This window comes from Hordeum vulgare, chromosome 2H (genome assembly GCF_904849725.1).
Source record: "Hordeum vulgare subsp. vulgare chromosome 2H, MorexV3_pseudomolecules_assembly, whole genome shotgun sequence".
In the NCBI taxonomy this organism is placed as follows: domain Eukaryota; kingdom Viridiplantae; phylum Streptophyta; class Magnoliopsida; order Poales; family Poaceae; genus Hordeum; species Hordeum vulgare.
The window spans coordinates 493,297,183-493,313,584 of NC_058519.1; the positions used below are offsets into that span (position 1 = coordinate 493,297,183).

At 46.9% G+C, this 16,402-nt stretch overlaps 2 protein-coding genes across 2 annotated transcripts; one reads left to right on the plus strand and one right to left on the minus strand.

Moving 5' to 3' along the window:
* Positions 1-2,517: 2,517 nt before the first annotated feature.
* LOC123426812 (26S proteasome non-ATPase regulatory subunit 11 homolog) lies at positions 2,518-5,980 on the plus strand. The gene is made up of 2 exons (XM_045110712.1): positions 2,518-2,619; positions 4,344-5,980. The coding sequence occupies exon 2, from the start codon at positions 4,353-4,355 to the stop codon at positions 5,637-5,639; it is 1,287 nt and encodes a 428-aa protein (XP_044966647.1). The 5' UTR covers positions 2,518-2,619; positions 4,344-4,352; the 3' UTR covers positions 5,640-5,980.
* Positions 5,981-6,362: 382 nt separating this feature from the next.
* Positions 6,363-8,401, minus strand: LOC123426813 (probable methyltransferase At1g29790). The gene has a single exon (XM_045110713.1). The coding sequence runs from the start codon at positions 8,087-8,089 to the stop codon at positions 6,704-6,706; it is 1,386 nt and encodes a 461-aa protein (XP_044966648.1). The 5' UTR covers positions 8,090-8,401; the 3' UTR covers positions 6,363-6,703.
* Positions 8,402-16,402: the final 8,001 nt, after the last annotated feature.

The following is a 16,402-nucleotide window of genomic DNA, read 5'->3' on the forward strand; positions in this document are numbered from 1 at the left end:
TAGAACAAGAACAAAGTACAATCATAAATAGTATATAATGTACAAAAAAATAATACCGTTAGATGCTACTAACATCCAAAAAAATGAGAGGCGTAATGATGAGTATTGATTGTCTGATTTGTCTCTAGTTCCATAGTCCTAGAATGGATCTAACATAAGGTTATACGTGTATCAAGGCTAAGATCTCAACATATGTTAAAGTTTATACATTCAGACATAGTACCTTAATGAGGCAGGGGGAAGAGGCGAGGTGGCTCCGCGCTCGCTTGGACCTATCCTTGCTCGGGAAGGCATGGCCAACACAGAGGGGAGCACGGAAGGGCAACCACCGACTTGGAAGGCAGCGCCCCTGGTGGACAAGTTTTGGTGGTGGTCGTCGAGCAAGCTGGCACGTGCGATCATCCATTTCTTCAATAAGTAAAGCTTAGTTAAATCTAAGAATTGCCAATAAACTAAAGTTGTTTGAATTACCAAAATGTTCACTTCAATTGTTTCTAGGACGATAATGCATGAAGCATATAACACGGTAAATATATCTAATGTGAGATCAGTCCAAGATCATACTTATGTTATAATCTGCTAGTAGTTTTAGCCACACCAAAAACCATACTACAAGGTTGCAAGGCAGCTCTACAGGCAGTTGCAATGTCATCCTAGGATGATATCCCAAAATGGCGAAATCATAAAAAAACACCTCACCTTTAGCTATCTTGGCTTCTCTTATGAATGTCCTGGGTCGGTTGTCATGGATGCTCATTTTTTTCTTTGAAGTCATAAGCTGCAATTTGTGATTTGGTTTACTATCGTGAGAAGTACTGTTCAAAGAGGAAAAGTTTAGTACGATCATTCATACCTCCTCATGAATCATGATCAAATATAGTTTTAACGATATGCAAGTGTGAAAGAACTTTCCTTTACTAGTTTGGAGGAAATATGTTCTCACATATTCCCAACCTTAACATATGGAAATGAAAAACCGAGGCCATATATACCTCAACTTCATGATGTGTAATGTTTAGATCATCAAAGATACCTAATGATATTTGCTACCGATAGCAGTTTCAACTGTAAGCAATTAGTTGGTCAGGATAAAAGTTATCTTTATAAGAGAACCATGTAGTCCAAGAGATACCGCATATTTACAACACGAATGGTTGGGTTATCTGGAAATAAACTGAGAAGAAGGCAAGAACAAAAGGGAAGAAGGCAACAACAAAATTTCTCTCCATGCATGTCTTGTAACATGGACCAAGAACTTGTTCAACTATGGAGCAGAACAATTCCTTGCACATAAAAAAATCTGAATCAGTATTCAAGTAGGGTACAACTTTTGGAGTGACGAATGCAGATCTTCAAGATTCTCTTCGACCTCATCTAAATAATTTGATGAAGAGAAGTTAAATTAAAAACATAACCCGACAATCTCTCCTGCTTTTTCCTGCTCTAAATGATATGATGTTGTGATTGTCAGTCACCGCCACCTCCCTGCTCTTACCTTGCCCGTCTCCAAGGTCTGCCCTAATTTATTGACCACAATCAGTATGAAGAGCACTTGTATATTGTTTGATGGTCGATACATGAATGAGAAAGAAATATAGGGGAACCTGGGAAAAGGGTGAGTGAAGAGTGGTAGGGAAGAAATCATATATACACGTAGGTGGGCACATCAACCACCGTGAATGCCTGTTGAGAAAACTAAAGAATGATTGCTTCCTTCAATCTCCAACGGAGTAATTTCGCACAGCCGAACAGCCATGGCGTCGGTCTGCATCTTCGTCCGCGTCGGTTCACCTTGCCCCCAAACAGTGGGACTAATCGATCGACACCCCCTATTTCGCATGCGACGGATCCGCTCCCCTCTCTCTCTCTCCCTCTCGCAGCGACCTAATCGGTCTTCTCTGTCGAGCTCTGTCTGACTCGTTCCTCTGTCGAGCGGATTTTCTTTTTTGAGATCTACGGCCGGTCGATCAGTCTGCCTATTTTGCGTTTTTATGGACCTTGGTCATTTAACTAACGGGCCACTACAAAAGGCCCAGCTTAGCAAAGCGCTCCGATTCGGCTACCGGAGTAGTAGCCCTTAGGACTTCGAGCTCTGTCTGACTCGTTCCTCTGTCGAGCGGATTTTCGTTCTTGAGATCTTCGATCAGTCTGTCTCTTTTACGTTTTTATGGACCTTGGTCTACAAAAGGCCCAGTTTACCAAAGCGCTTCGATTTGGCTGCCGGAGTAGCAGCCCTTAGGACTTCTGGCCCACGTAATAGAACGTGCGGGGGAGGGTGATCCCACGGCCAAAACGTTTCAATCCTGTAAACGGACGGTCAAAAATGATGAAGACGTGAGAGGGCTTGGAAGTGGTGTGCGGTTATAGTGTCCTAAATTACTCCCGCAGCCTCTCCTTTGGTTAGCTCGACTGGCTTCCCCGTTCGTCACCCCCAGATTTCTCACGCCAGCACCGCCGAGCTCTCCCCCCGGAAGGCCGGAACACGCCTCCTGGTCTCCTTCCGCGGAGGCAGGCCACCTCCAAGGACCCCCCCCCCCCCCCCCCTCCCTTCCATTCGTCGCCGTCCTCCTCCGCGCTACTGGACAGATCCATCCGTGCTCGGATCGCTTCCTTCTCTTGGTAACGAACCCTAGCTTTCCTGGATTACTCCAAGAGTTTTAATATATGATTTCCCATCGCGTTAGCAATCTGATGCCAAAAAATACATATCTGTGTTTTGCTGGGTAATTTGTTCTGGATTTCACTGTTGCGGCCTGCGTGGTCCTCGGTAGTACCCCGCAGAAATCAGCTGCGGGGTCGACCTAGCGTGTACTGCAAGCCTGTGTACTTTGTTAGAGTGAAGAAATTGGATCTCGCTAAGGGCAGCATGGTTTTCCCCTGTCTTGGCTGTTTATTCTGGGATTAGGGTTTAGGGATTCTGGTCATGGTAATTAATTAGGCTTAGGAATTATTGTTACGACCTAGCTTGGTGAAGGGTGTTGTCAAGTATACTGAGTTAGGGCCTGTTTGGGACTGCTTAAATTCACCAAAATCAGCTTCACTTCGTCAAATTCACTTTGGAGCAGTTTCATACAGAAGCTATAGCACTATCAAGAGAATGTTTGGCTTCCATCTAGCTCCAGCTTCAAGAATATAAAATTTGGTGGAAAGAATCTATTTGATTGGTTGAGGGGAAAGAAATGAAGGGCTATCCACTTAGTGGTGGCAGTGGTGGGTAATTTTCCCCCAACTCCAGCTTCTAGTCTTTTTTGGAGCACCCTCTCGGGAGCTTCATAAAAACTTTGAAGTTGTACCCCAGATTCTAGTTTTTTTTTGTGGAGCAGCATATCGTGGAGCTACCCCGTTTGGCTTGTTTTTTCTGGAGCAGAGTTGAATTTTAAGGAGTAGAGCAGTCCCAAACAGGCTCTTAATAATAGGCATTGGTAGCACTGCGTTTTACCATGATATGCTGAATTGGGCAGCATATTAATCTTGATTTATTCCAACTTAACACCCCAGTTGATTCTTTGTCCAGTTAGATCTTGGGACACTGTTGAGAGACGATTGATTCTGCCCAGTGTTGCACTCTGGGAATTACCCTGCAGATCTAAACACCATGGTTGCAACCTAACTTTAATTGAAACAAAAGTGAATGAGCTTTGCATGTAGTAGCTTCTTGCCTTCTTTTGACTAGAGCTATTATATGAATCTGCAAAGTGAGGACTCGTTCGGTAATCCACCAGCTCCTTAAAATTTAAGAATCTACAGAACACCTGTGCAGCCACTCCACGAATTTGAACTACAGCTCCGTCTGCTCCGGGAGCAGAGCCGTGGAGCGGAGGGACTCCGAATGGGGCCTAAGTGTCTTCTCCACATGCAGTTGTAATGTGGCTGGATTTATAAATGTCAAGATCATTTGCCTGCTTAGATATTCCAGATAATGTAGACCTAACTCGCTAATATTGGTAACTATATGTTTCTTGCCTTCTGAAGAAGGCATAAGTACTGATTCGAGGTTCATGCACGCCAATATGTTATCCTCTTTTCCTTTATTAGTTGGAGGCGTCGATAAGGAAATTCATGCTTGCACCTAGTGTTAGGTAGTGCCTTGCTTACTTTGACATCCCCATACCTTTGTTCTAGAAAATTCTGATTCATTCTAATATTCTACTCCCTCCGTTCCTAAATATAAGTCTTTTTAGACTTTCACTAGGGACTACATATGGATTTATATAGACATACATTAGAGTGTAGATTCACTCATTTTGCTCCGTATGTAGTCCGTAGTTGAATCTCTAAAAAGACTTATATTTAGGAACGGAGGGAGTATAACACTAAGTAACTTATGTTTATTTTACTGTCAGGTTCAGCGTATGGTCATGTCTTCTTCAATGGACTCATCATACCTTCCTGCTACCACTGAGTCAATTGCAATGGCCCAGGAGGCTAAGGATGCTTCAGAGTCAATATCGATCCTTTACCGTGTGATTCAAGACCCGTCTTCTTCTGCAGATGCACTGAGAGCAAAAGAACTTGCAATTACCAACCTTACAAATTACCTCACTCAAGAGAACCGAGCTGAGGAGCTGCGAAACCTTTTGACCCAGCTCAGGCCATTTTTCTCACTGATTCCCAAGGCCAAGACTGCAAAAATTGTCCGTGGAATCATTGATGCTGTCTCCAAGATTCCTGGAACATCTGATCTCCAGATCTCGCTGTGCAAAGAGATGGTGGAATGGACCCGTGCAGAGAAGCGCACGTTCCTCAGGCAGCGTGTGGAGGCAAGGTTAGCGGCACTTTTGCTGGAGAATCAGGAGTACACTGAAGCCCTGACCCTCCTTACTGGTCTTATCAAGGAAGTCAGGAGACTTGATGACAAGTTACTCCTTGTGGACATAGACCTCTTGGAAAGCAAACTCCACTTCTCACTGAGAAACCTGCCAAAGGCCAAAGCTTCGTTGACTGCTGCAAGGACAGCAGCGAATGCCATCTATGTTCCACCGGCTCAGCAGGGCACTATTGATCTGCAGAGTGGAATCCTTCACGCAGAAGAAAAGGATTACAAAACTGCTTACAGCTACTTCTTTGAAGCATTTGAAGCTTTCAATGCACTGGATGACCCAAGAGCTATCTTCAGCTTGAAGTACATGCTCTTGTGCAAGATAATGGTTAACCAAGCTGATGATGTTGCTGGAATAATCTCATCTAAGGCTAGCCTAAAGTATGTTGGTCCGGATGTTGATGCTATGAAAGCTGTAGCTGATGCCTACTCTAAAAGATCTCTCAAGTACTTTGAAACTGCCCTCCGTGATTTCAAATCCCAGCTTGAGGAGGACCCAATTGTTCACAGGCATCTGTCCTCTCTGTATGATACCCTCTTGGAGCAGAATCTGTGCAGGTTGATTGAGCCCTACTCGAGAGTGGAGATTGGGCATGTTGCACAGATGATTGAACTGCCGGTTGATCATGTTGAGAAGAAGCTGTCGCAGATGATTCTAGACAAGAAATTTGCTGGTACTCTGGATCAAGGTGCTGGTTGCCTCATCATCTTTGAGGATCAGAAGACAGAGGCCATCTTCCCTGCTACACTGGAAACCATTTCTAATGTTGGAAAGGTCGTGGACAGTCTTTACATGAGGTCGGCCAAGATCATGGCTTGAAGGCAACCTTTAAGACATGTAATCCTGCATATTGATGCACTGGCATGTGATAGTTTGACTGTTTGGTATGGTTTCAGCCTTTTCAGTGCCTTTGCCGCCTTTAAGACATGTAATCCTGCATATTGGCACTTGATTTTGTATGTCGGTCGTTATGTTGGATCATAGAAAAATCCACCTTGCTCATGAACTGGACAATTTGTTAATTTTATGCGGTGGATGTACCGATGCTAGCTTGTCCAAACATAAATGGGTAGTTCACTCACTTGCTTTGGTTGGTATGTTGAACTTATGCTGTTAAGGGATTTCCATCAGTGTTGAAACTGGGCCTAACATTTATCGTAGTTTTATTTGTCAGAGTTGTTAATGCTGTTATGGCATTCCCTTTCTGTTACTTTCTTGTGTGGTTGCTTCATGTCAGTTGTTGCCTTTGTTGGCAGTGATTCCTGTTTAGCTACTCTGTTCTTTTATGGTTTTGGGTCGTATGTTCTGTTGTGCTTTCAGAGTTGTGGCTGATCATGTGAATTCGTCAGCCATGCGTTTAATTATGCAGATTTCTGATCGAAGTGAAGCTGCCGTTTTTTTTTTTTTTTTTTTTGTTTTTTTTTTGGAATGATCAGTAAACAGACCTGATGCTGCTTACTACTCCCCCTGTACCTAAATACTTCTAGTTGGGGGAGAGGTACAGAGGGAGTAGTACTTATAACACAAAACGAAGCCTGTAGGTATCTAAATATGCTATACATAGTTCTGTACTGTTTTGGTGAGACTTCAGTATATATGTCCCAGAACAGTAAATACAAGAATGCATTCACATGTGCTGCATCTGTTGCAGTTCTCCTGGTAATATCGTCTGACATGAATTACGCTGCTACCCGTGCTACGTAGCAGGAAGTGTTATTATCCAACAATTCCACTAGATTATTTCTCTGAATCTTTCAGAAACCATGTAAAATTTGCCACAAATTTGCCATTTCGGTATTAACCCTGTTTCATGTATCAATTATGCGCCCCCCAAACACAACAGGCGGTCAAGAAACAAATAACAAACGTGACGCAAGGCGCGATCATGTCATGGGCTTCTCGAGCAACGCCGAGACGTACCACTCGTTCCTCTCCTCGCCCAGGTCGAGCTTCCGGCTGGCCTTCCACCGGAGCCGGCGGAAGCCGACACGGTCGAGGATGGGCACGTACGTGGCGTTGAGCTGCGGGCCGAGGCAGAAGAAGTGGTCCAGCCAGAAGACGCCGCCGGGGCGGAGCACCCGGTAGATATCGAAGAACGCGAACTCGAGCACGGCGGCGGGCACCGAGTTGGTGAGCACGTGCATGGAGTGCACGATGTCCAGCACGCCGTCGGCGAAGGGGAGCCGCTGCACGAGGCTGATGTGCAGCGGCACCAGCCCGCGGGACGCCACGAACCGGTTGAAGGGCGCGTCCAGGTCCAGCGTCGTGGTCACCACGGTCACGTTGCGCTCGCGCATCCGCGCCGCGAAGGTGCCGGTCCCGCCGCCGATGTCCAGGCCGATGCGCACCGTGCCCTGCGGCCTGGACTGCAGCACGCTGTCGATGCTGAATCCGGGGCCGCCGTTGTCGGTCAGCCACCGCCGCCGCTCCTTGCCCGCCAGGTCGAAGCAGTCCTTGCAGTCGTACGAGCCGCCCCTGCTGTGCGCGCGCTCCACGAGGCAGGTGTAGTTCTTGCACGTGTACGGGGACCAGTTCACGGTCGTGTCGGCCGGGATTGACCAGAGGCTCCCCGGGAGCGGCTTCGGCTCGACGTACCTCGCCGGGGATCGCGGCCGGCATCGCCGGCGAGGCAGCGGCTCGCACCCCTTGAGCATGAGCTGCAGTGCGAGGGCCTCGTCGTCGGGGCACTCGGCGCTGGCGTTGTACGTCATGTACTGCGTGAGCTCCTCCTGGAAGTTGCGGCACGCGAAGCCGAGGCCCGGGAAGAGCTCGTCGGTGCCGAAGTTGACAGAGTAACCGAGGGGGAGCCGGTGCGGCTCGATGGCCATCTTGAGCTCGCCCGTGGGCTCCTCGGTCCAGCCATTGAAGTCCTGTACCGCCGGCGCATCGCCGTGGACGGCGCCGAGCTTGGCGAGCACGGACTCGAGTAGGAGCGAGGACGTCCCGCACTGCCCCCGGAGGAAGGCCAGCTCCGCGCGTGCCAGGGAGAGCGCGTCGCGGGTGGCGTTGAGGTCCCGGAGGAGCGCCGTGGAGTCCCAGAGGTGGATGCTCGGCGCGGAGGCGGGCATGTTGAGCGACAGCGACGCGCCGGAGAAGAGGTACACCGAGACGAGGTTGGTGGCGATGACGACGAAGAGCATCTTCAGCTTGGCGTGCCGAATCGCCGGCCGAGCCGGCCGGTGCCCGTGGCTGTCCGCGCCGCCGCCCATCTCCGCGCCGAGCTGTTGCTGCTGCGAGGTGGTGGTGATCCGGTACTTTGTCCCGTGCATGGCCACACTTGCTGCGCGCTCACGGCCTGAAGGTCGGCAAAGCTCAAGCAACAAGCAGTCTAGTAGTGTTCCTCGAGATTGGGGATGCTCCCCTTGCTACGCTACGCTGCTTCCTCATTATCGCAGCCGGAAACTGCTACCCAGTGTACGTGCTACTTCAGTTCATTATGCATCTGCATCTGACATGCACGCCAAAACGGTGGCTGACAATTCAATCCGGGGTTTAGAAAATTACAAGTGAAGCTTTGAGACGCACTACTTTTGACTTTGGATGTGTGACTGGTTGCGTTGGGAGGGAAAAAGGATGGCGAGTTTGCGTCCAAAGGCAGGCTCTGGCCGGATCCACAAGTCGGCGACAGATGTTTTTTTTTTTCTAAATAAACATTAACTTTATTAATGAAAAATAATTGTTACATCTTCAGTGAGAAAAGGTATACAATATCACTCCTAGGTACCTCAAACCAATCACTAGAGACAGAAAATTTCCCTAGTCTAGCAAGTTCGTAAGCCACCTTATTTACTTTCCTATTACAATGCTCGAACTTAATAAAGGGAAAATCACAAGTTATGAAATAACAATCATGGAACACTGCTGCCACCACTCCCGCCGAATGTCCTCCATTCTTCATTGTTTAATCACTTTCATATTGTGAGAGTTAATGACAAGATGATTGCAACCCGTCTTTTGTGTAAGGAATAGACCAAACCTTAAAGCCAAAGCTTGAACTGTTAATACATCAGCACACCAATCAATCCTCCAACTCCTCCAACTTCCACCAACAATAAATCTTCCTTTATCATCTCTGAGGGTAGCTTCAGTTGTGTCCCTAAACAAATCATGATCGAAAGAGGCATACATTCAGCTTAACAAAACTCATGGGAGGTCTAATCCATCCCCTGTTTTAATGGTTGCCTTAGGGGAATATGCATTAACATAATTTGTCGTTATAGCGTGTGCACCCATGAAAGTGTGGTGTGCATCTTGAAACTTTCCTTCATGAACCAGCTTACGTCCATCCCACTATTTTTTTTTGAAAGATCCAGCAGATGGCTCGCATATATTGAGAATAGCAGGGAGCAAGGCGGGAATACAAAAGGTGAGTCTGATCCGAGGATCAAGGAGATAAAAAGAAGATTACAAAGCTAAAAAGTTAACCGACCACCATGACGAAACTTCTCATGGTGGTTCCCCAAAAGGGTGCTCCAAAAAAGACGCTCTTGCCTGCCTCCAAAACTCGAGGGTTCTTGTAATGGAGGTGTTGATGTTTGTTAGTCCCGCAGCCTTGTTTCTGAAAGTGCATTCATTTCTCTCATTCCAAATCTCGGATAGAATCAGGATGATCATTGTCTTAGTGGCCTTTTTGTGCTCAGGCTTGGCCTTGCTTATCATCTTAACTAAGATGTCCCCTGGCTTGGTACTGTCAGTCCATATGCTTGGGTTTAGTGAAGCACATCCGTTGCCTGATGCAGCTTGCGTCCATACTGCAATGGACATCGAGCATTTTCAAAATAAATGGATCGCTGATTCTAGGTTTCGGAGGCATAATTGGCAGAAATATCCGTTTGGCCATCCCCTTCTTTGCAGACGGTCATTACACCACAACCTATTCCTCAGGAGCAGCCACGCGAAGATCTTCAGTCTGGCCGGTGCCCAAGTGGCCCAAATCAGTTTCCTAAAATCTGATTTCGTGAATCCCTGTGGGCCTTGTATGCTGAACTGGCTATGTACATCCCCGAGGCTTCATGTGTCCATTTGATGGTGTCCCTTGTGTGTTCTTGAAGTTGGAAATCCCTGGTTTGAAGCTATCTGTGCAGTCTGATCGTCTCTTCCCACACATGCATTGTGTCTCCGTGAGCGAGGTCCGCTATCCAGGTGTTGTTCTCTAGCGCATCTTTCGCGAATCTGTTCTTTCTTCTAGAGTGTTTGAAGAGCGTTGGGAACGCCGTCTTTAGGTTCCCCGAGCCAGTCCAGGAGCCGTGCCAGAAAGAGGCCGTTGCACCATTGCCTAGCGTGACCACCGTGGAGGCACTGAATAACGCTCTGTCGCCGTCATCGCATGGCAGTTGCATATGCCATTCCATGGCCTGTCTGGACTTGTCTAGGACAGCCAAAGCCACCGCAGTCGCAGTGCTCTACTGAAGCGGTTTATGTCTAATATTCCGAGGCCTCCATTTTCAAATGGGGAACATACTACGGGCCAGCTGACTTTGCATTTCCCTCCGCTGATTTCTTCCTCCTGTGCCCAAAGGAAGCGTTGTCTAACCTTGTCTACTTCGTCTAAAAATTTCTTTGGTGCTCGCAGCACAGATAGAGCAAAAGTCGGCAACGCGGTTAGTACGCTGCGAACCAGAACCCGTCTGCCCGCGACGTTCAATAGCTTTCCCTTCCAGCCTGCTAACCTGGCCCTTATCCGATCGAGGATGAACTGAATGTGGACTAGGCGCAACCTTGACAGAGTTAGCGGGAGGCCCAGATATTTCACCGGGAAACCCACTGTCTTTCTGCCGAAATTTGTCAGTACCTCGTGCAGGTTGATCTCGTCGCATCGGATAGCGGATACGGTTGACTTCGTCGGGTTCACATGCAGCCCTGTCGCTTGCCCAAAACCCCGGAGGATGTCCAATAGGACGTCGACTTCCTCCCTATGGGGGTTGGCGAAAATGATTGAGTCATCCGCATAGAGGCTAACTCGAAGAGTGATGTCTCTACCCGGAAGTGGGGCAAGCATTTGAATCTCTGTTGCTTTCTCTAGCAGCCGGTGCAGGGTGTCGATGGCGATGATGAAAAGAAGGGCCGCGAGCGTGTCTCCCTGCCGCAGGCCCCTTCGGTGGCTAATCTGCCGCCCCACAGTTCCATTTAGCATAACTGAAGACGACGCCGTGCTGAGAAGCAGCGCCATCCAGTCCCGCCAGCGCGCCAGAAAACCTAGCTCTTGCAGAAGCTCGAGCAAGTATTCCCAAGAGATGTTGTCGAAAGCTCTAGCGATGTCTAACTTAAGCAGCAATGCGGGTGTCATTTTTCGATGGAGAGATCTGACCACATTTTGCACATACAGGAAACTATCTTGTGTAGACTTGGAGCACAAGAAAGCTGATTGTGCCGGCGAGATGATGCTGTTGATCACGGTAGATAGCCGTCTGGAGAGCACCTTGGCTATAAGCTTAGCGACTGAGTGAATTAGGCTAACTGGCCTGAAGTCCTGCACCTTTCTGGCACCATCTTTTTTGGGCAGGAGAACCACCATGGCGGTGTTGAGCTTGCCGAAATCGCCTCCTGCCAGGTGGTAAAAACTACTGAAAACTAACATTACGTCTGCCTTGATTAGAGGCCAACAGGTCTTGAAAAAGGTCCCCGTGAAGCCGTCCGGCCCGGTGCTTTCTCCGATGGTGATGCCTTAATCACCTCCCATACTTCCTCCTCCGCGAATGGGTTGTCGAGGCCTCTGTCATGAACCGATGGCATATCTAGGAGACTCCAGTTGATGCCAAGGGGGCGATCATCCCTTGTTCCTAAGTTGTCGTTGATGTGCTGATATATGGCGTCTTCTTTTTGCTCGTGTGCCGTGGCAATCTCATTTCCCACTTGGAGGTTGTGGATGAAATTTTTTCGCCTCCTTGCTCTCAACTTGCCATGAAAAAAATTTGTTCCCGCATCACCTAGCCGCACCCAAGTGAGACATGATGCGTGGCATCTGCGGGCATGCTCTACCGCCGAGAGGCCCAAGAGTCGCAGCTTCAGCAGTTTCCTAAGATTGTACTCCGCATCGGATAGCCGGCGGTTTTCCTGGGCTACGTCTAGCCAAAGCACTATCTCAGCTGCCATGTGGAACTGTAACTTTGCATCGCTAAAAAAAGTTTTGCTCCAAATTTTCAGGTCCCATGCCGTGCGCATCATCTTCGTGCTTAGCCGTTCAAAAGCGCATGTAGATTGCACCTGTCTACTCCAGGCCCTTTCCACCGTGTCGTGGAAACGAGGGAAATTCAGCCAGAAGCTCTCGAACTTAAAAAGGGCGGGGCGAGGAGCGGCGCTGGTGTCGGCGAGGACCAGCGGGAAGTGGTCGGATGTGGTCGTGGAGGCCGCATGAAGCGAAGCAGAGGGGAAGCTGCATTCCCATGCTTGGTTACAGAAGAATTTGTCGATGCTCACGAGGGTGGGATTTTGACGCTTGTTACTCCACGTGTACCGGCGGTTCTTGCATCTAATTTCCTTTAAACCCGTAGCGTCGATGGCTGCTCTGAACTTGCCCATCAGCCTACGATTAAGGTTGAGGTTGTTCTTGTCTCGCGCCTCATAGATGAGGTTGAAATCACCGTTAATTAGCCATGGCTCCGCTGCAGGGGGCGCCGAGCGAGACAGTTCCAGGAGAAAGCTATCTTTCCTGGCATTGTCCGCAGGTCCGTAGACAGAGGAGAGCCAGAAGCCCTGAGTCTGTCCCAGCAAGGTGACCTTAGCCGTTATGGCAAACACGCCTATAGCATGGGAGACGACGGTTGCTAGCTCTCTGTTCCATAAGATCGCCGCCCCACCACTGGTGCCGATCGCCAGAAGTGCCATGCAGTCGGTGAGGTGGGTTCCCCAGTCTCTCTCACTAGTTTAGGAGATCAAACCGAGATCTTAGTCTCCTACAGGCAAAGAATGGCAACACGGTGCGATGTGGCCATCTCGCCGACGACATAAATCATGTGCATTTTGAGAACCCATTATCGCTAAATCTTGATCTGGCATAAGAAGTAAGAATTTCAATACCGCCTCCCGCACATGATCAACAACACAACCTTTATTGATCCCCTCATGCAATCCTAACTTTCCCCACACCTCTTTTGCCTTCCGACACATAAATAAGACGTGTTTTGTATCTTCTACCCCATTCGAGCATGATGGGAAAGTGGGCGATATTTACATGTGCCTATCAGCAAGCGTAACACGACACAAGTGTTTCATGCAAAGTATGCCAGATGAAAAAAATTACCTTTGCCGCACAAGATAGTTTCCAAATCCTACCCTAAATAGGATTAACATTTCCATACCATTTGCAATTTTGTCCCATGTTGTTTGTTCAATTCCTCCAAGTAAGTCGGGCGTACAGTGAAAAGGTCATTTTTTGTATAGCTCCAAGCAATAAAATTCTACATATTACGCATCGCGAGGGGGAATGCAAGCACTGTTTGAGCATCAACTAGCCACAATGTTTGTCTCACCAAATCTTCATCCCAAGAACTCGTGACTGGATCAATGAGACCAGAAACCTTTGACACAAGATGCTCCCTTCTAGGAGTAATGAATCTCCTATTCGCACAATTCAGAATCCATGTATCTCTCCAAATATCAATATTTTGTCCATTTCCAACCCGCCAGATATAACCATTTTTTAGAGAATTCACTCTCGCCATTATACTTTGCCAAGTAAAAGAGGAACCTTTTTTTAGGTTTGCATTCATTAAATCCCCTTACGGGGAATATTTAGCTCTCAAGATAGAAGCACATAAGGACTCGGGCTTATCAATCACACACCACCCTTGTTATGCTAACGAAGCAAGATTGAAACAATGTATATCTCTGAAACCCATACCTTCTTTATTTTCTCGGACACACATTTTCCACCATGTCATCCAATGCATCCTATTCTTGTTGTCCTTGTTACCCTACCAAAATTGCAACATCGCGTCAATGATTCACTTACATTTTTTTTGGAATTTTAAAGGCGGAGATGGCATAAGTTGGGATAGATTCTACAACATAGTTGAAAAATATTTCCTTTCCTCCAACGGATAACAAATTTTCTTTCCATCCACTTATTTTCATGATAATTCAATCAATCAGGAATTGGAAGCAATCACTTTTACCCATACCCACATTTGCAGGCAAACCCAAAATATTCACCATTGAGTTCTTCAGTCATAATATTCAAAATTGCATATACTTGTGCTTTCATGGGGATCAGGGAATCATTAGTAAAGAGAAGGTTTGAAACCGAGGGTGCATCTCTGCTAACCTTTATTCCATAAATATTTCCATTCTCCTCCGCATTTTCTAAAAGGGTAGTGATTCCCTCTGTACATAACAAGAGTATATGGAGAGAGAGGGTCTCGTTGTCTCCATCATCTAGTAGGTTTAGAACTCCTAGTTTATTCTATATTAAAACAAACCCGATATTCTACAAAGGATACACATTGCATAACCAGATTACTCAGTTCTCTTTGAAACCCAGTTTGAGCATAATGTCCTTCAAAAAGGGTCACTCGACTCAGTCATACACTTTGTTCATATCCAATTTGATAGCCCATAGTTCCTATTTACCATTATTTTACTTCTTTGTTGTATGCAAGCACTCACACGCCACTAAAATATTATCAGTAATCATACGTCCGCGCAAAATGCAAACTAAGTCGTGCTAGTAATTTCTGATAGGGTTACCTTCAAGCGAACCGCAATAATTTTTGAGATAACCTTATACACCATATGCACACACTTATTGGTGTAAACCGAGTTACCATTTCTAGAGAATTCACCTTTGGAATCATTATAGTTGCAGTATCATTCCAACCATTAGGTATAGGAAAAGTATTTACCGCGTGAAGTACCTCTTTAGTCAAGTCATCCCCCAACATAGACAAAAATCTTTTATAAAAAATAGTCAGGAGACCATCTGGACATGGTGCTTTAAGTCTCCAATATCATAGAAGGCCTTCTAAACCTCCTAAAGAACATTATCCCCTACTCCTTTAAGCATGTAAGCAATGGCATAACTCCATCTTCCTAATGAAAATCATAAATCATGATCACCCCGGTGCCTAACCAAGCACTTGACTCATAACTTTTAACACGCTTCAGCTATTTTAGGATAGATTGTCGTACTTTCAAGGGGGCTCTCAAGTGATTAGCTTGATCATATCGCTCATTGAGAGCTCAAACCATTTGCATCCTTGCATCATATTTCTTGGTTCTTGTTTGGTGTTTCTCTTTGTGAGTTTTAGAGCTTATGGTCATCGTCATGACAAGCTTTAGTTCATCGAAAACGGAGTCCATATGCATCTTCTATGATGTTTTCGATGTTGGTGTTTTTGCCGGTTCTTCATTCATAGAGGTTTCACATCTCTGTAGAATTGGCATTTTCATAACTACATGTTCTTAATATAACCATGTTTATGTCTCTATTTGGATAGTACTTGCTGTGTGCTATTCAACAAACTTGAGTTTGCTCAATTCAAAGCTCATATGTGAATGTTATGGCGGTTCTGGTCTTACGTGTTTTCTTGCCAGCGGTTGTACCGCTTGAAATCCTCGAGTGTAGCTTAGGGCAGTCGTACCGCCTCTGTACCGCCCTTCAACTGTCAAGTCTGTGTTTTGATGCGGTACTTGGGCGGTGGTGGCCCAGTTGTTCTGTTCAACACTTTGAGCGGTTGTACCGGTGTCCAGAGCGATTGTACCGCTCGGGACTTTACCACCACCCGTGCTATCCTGGTGGTTGTACCGGCTCCTACAGAGGTTGTACCGCTCCTATGTTTTTCTGCACATAACGGGCAGATTCGTGGGGACCTATTTAAGGGGGTCATCTTCCCCAATGGTCCCCAGCTCTTTAGCTCATTTTGCCCCCCATTATGAACCTTCTTCGAGCTTGCTAACTCTCAATCCCTTCAATGATTTTTGCTAGTTCTTGAGGGAAAAGAGAGAGGAGATCAAGATCCACATTTCCACGAATCACTTTCTCCTCTATGTGAGGGGAACCCCTTAGATATTGATCTTAGTGTTCTTTGTGAGATCCTTGTTCTTCCTCTCATATTCCTCCATAGCTTTTGTTGTTGTGGAGCGATTTGAGTGTGAGGGACTTGACCGCTGTCGGGACACCGACCTAAGTCATAAGAACCCAACATCTAACACATCACATCACTTTGCAGCTTCACGCACAGTAAACTCCACGGCTGCCACCTTACCTTGGCCGGGACCGTTTGCGTCTTTTGGCTCACGTATATGAATGTGTCGCTAGCATTCGAACAACGAAGAACCTGAGTCGACATGACTAGTTATAAACCCAAGTGGCACATCCATACAGGAACAGACATACATAACCCAACAAAGCAGGTGTCGGTCAACAACATGTGTAGATGAGTCGTACCAAGCTACAGGGACTCCATTACACCGCGTGACATTTCCCCGAGGGGACATACACAACAACAGAGAAGGATACATGCCGGTCAATCAATGTGTCCGGAGTAGTAGCAAGCTACCAATGCTCGATGGAAGCACAAAGAGGCATTTACCCGTAAAGAGTACTACTAAAGGCACAAAACTAGGTGTCGAATCCCACACATACC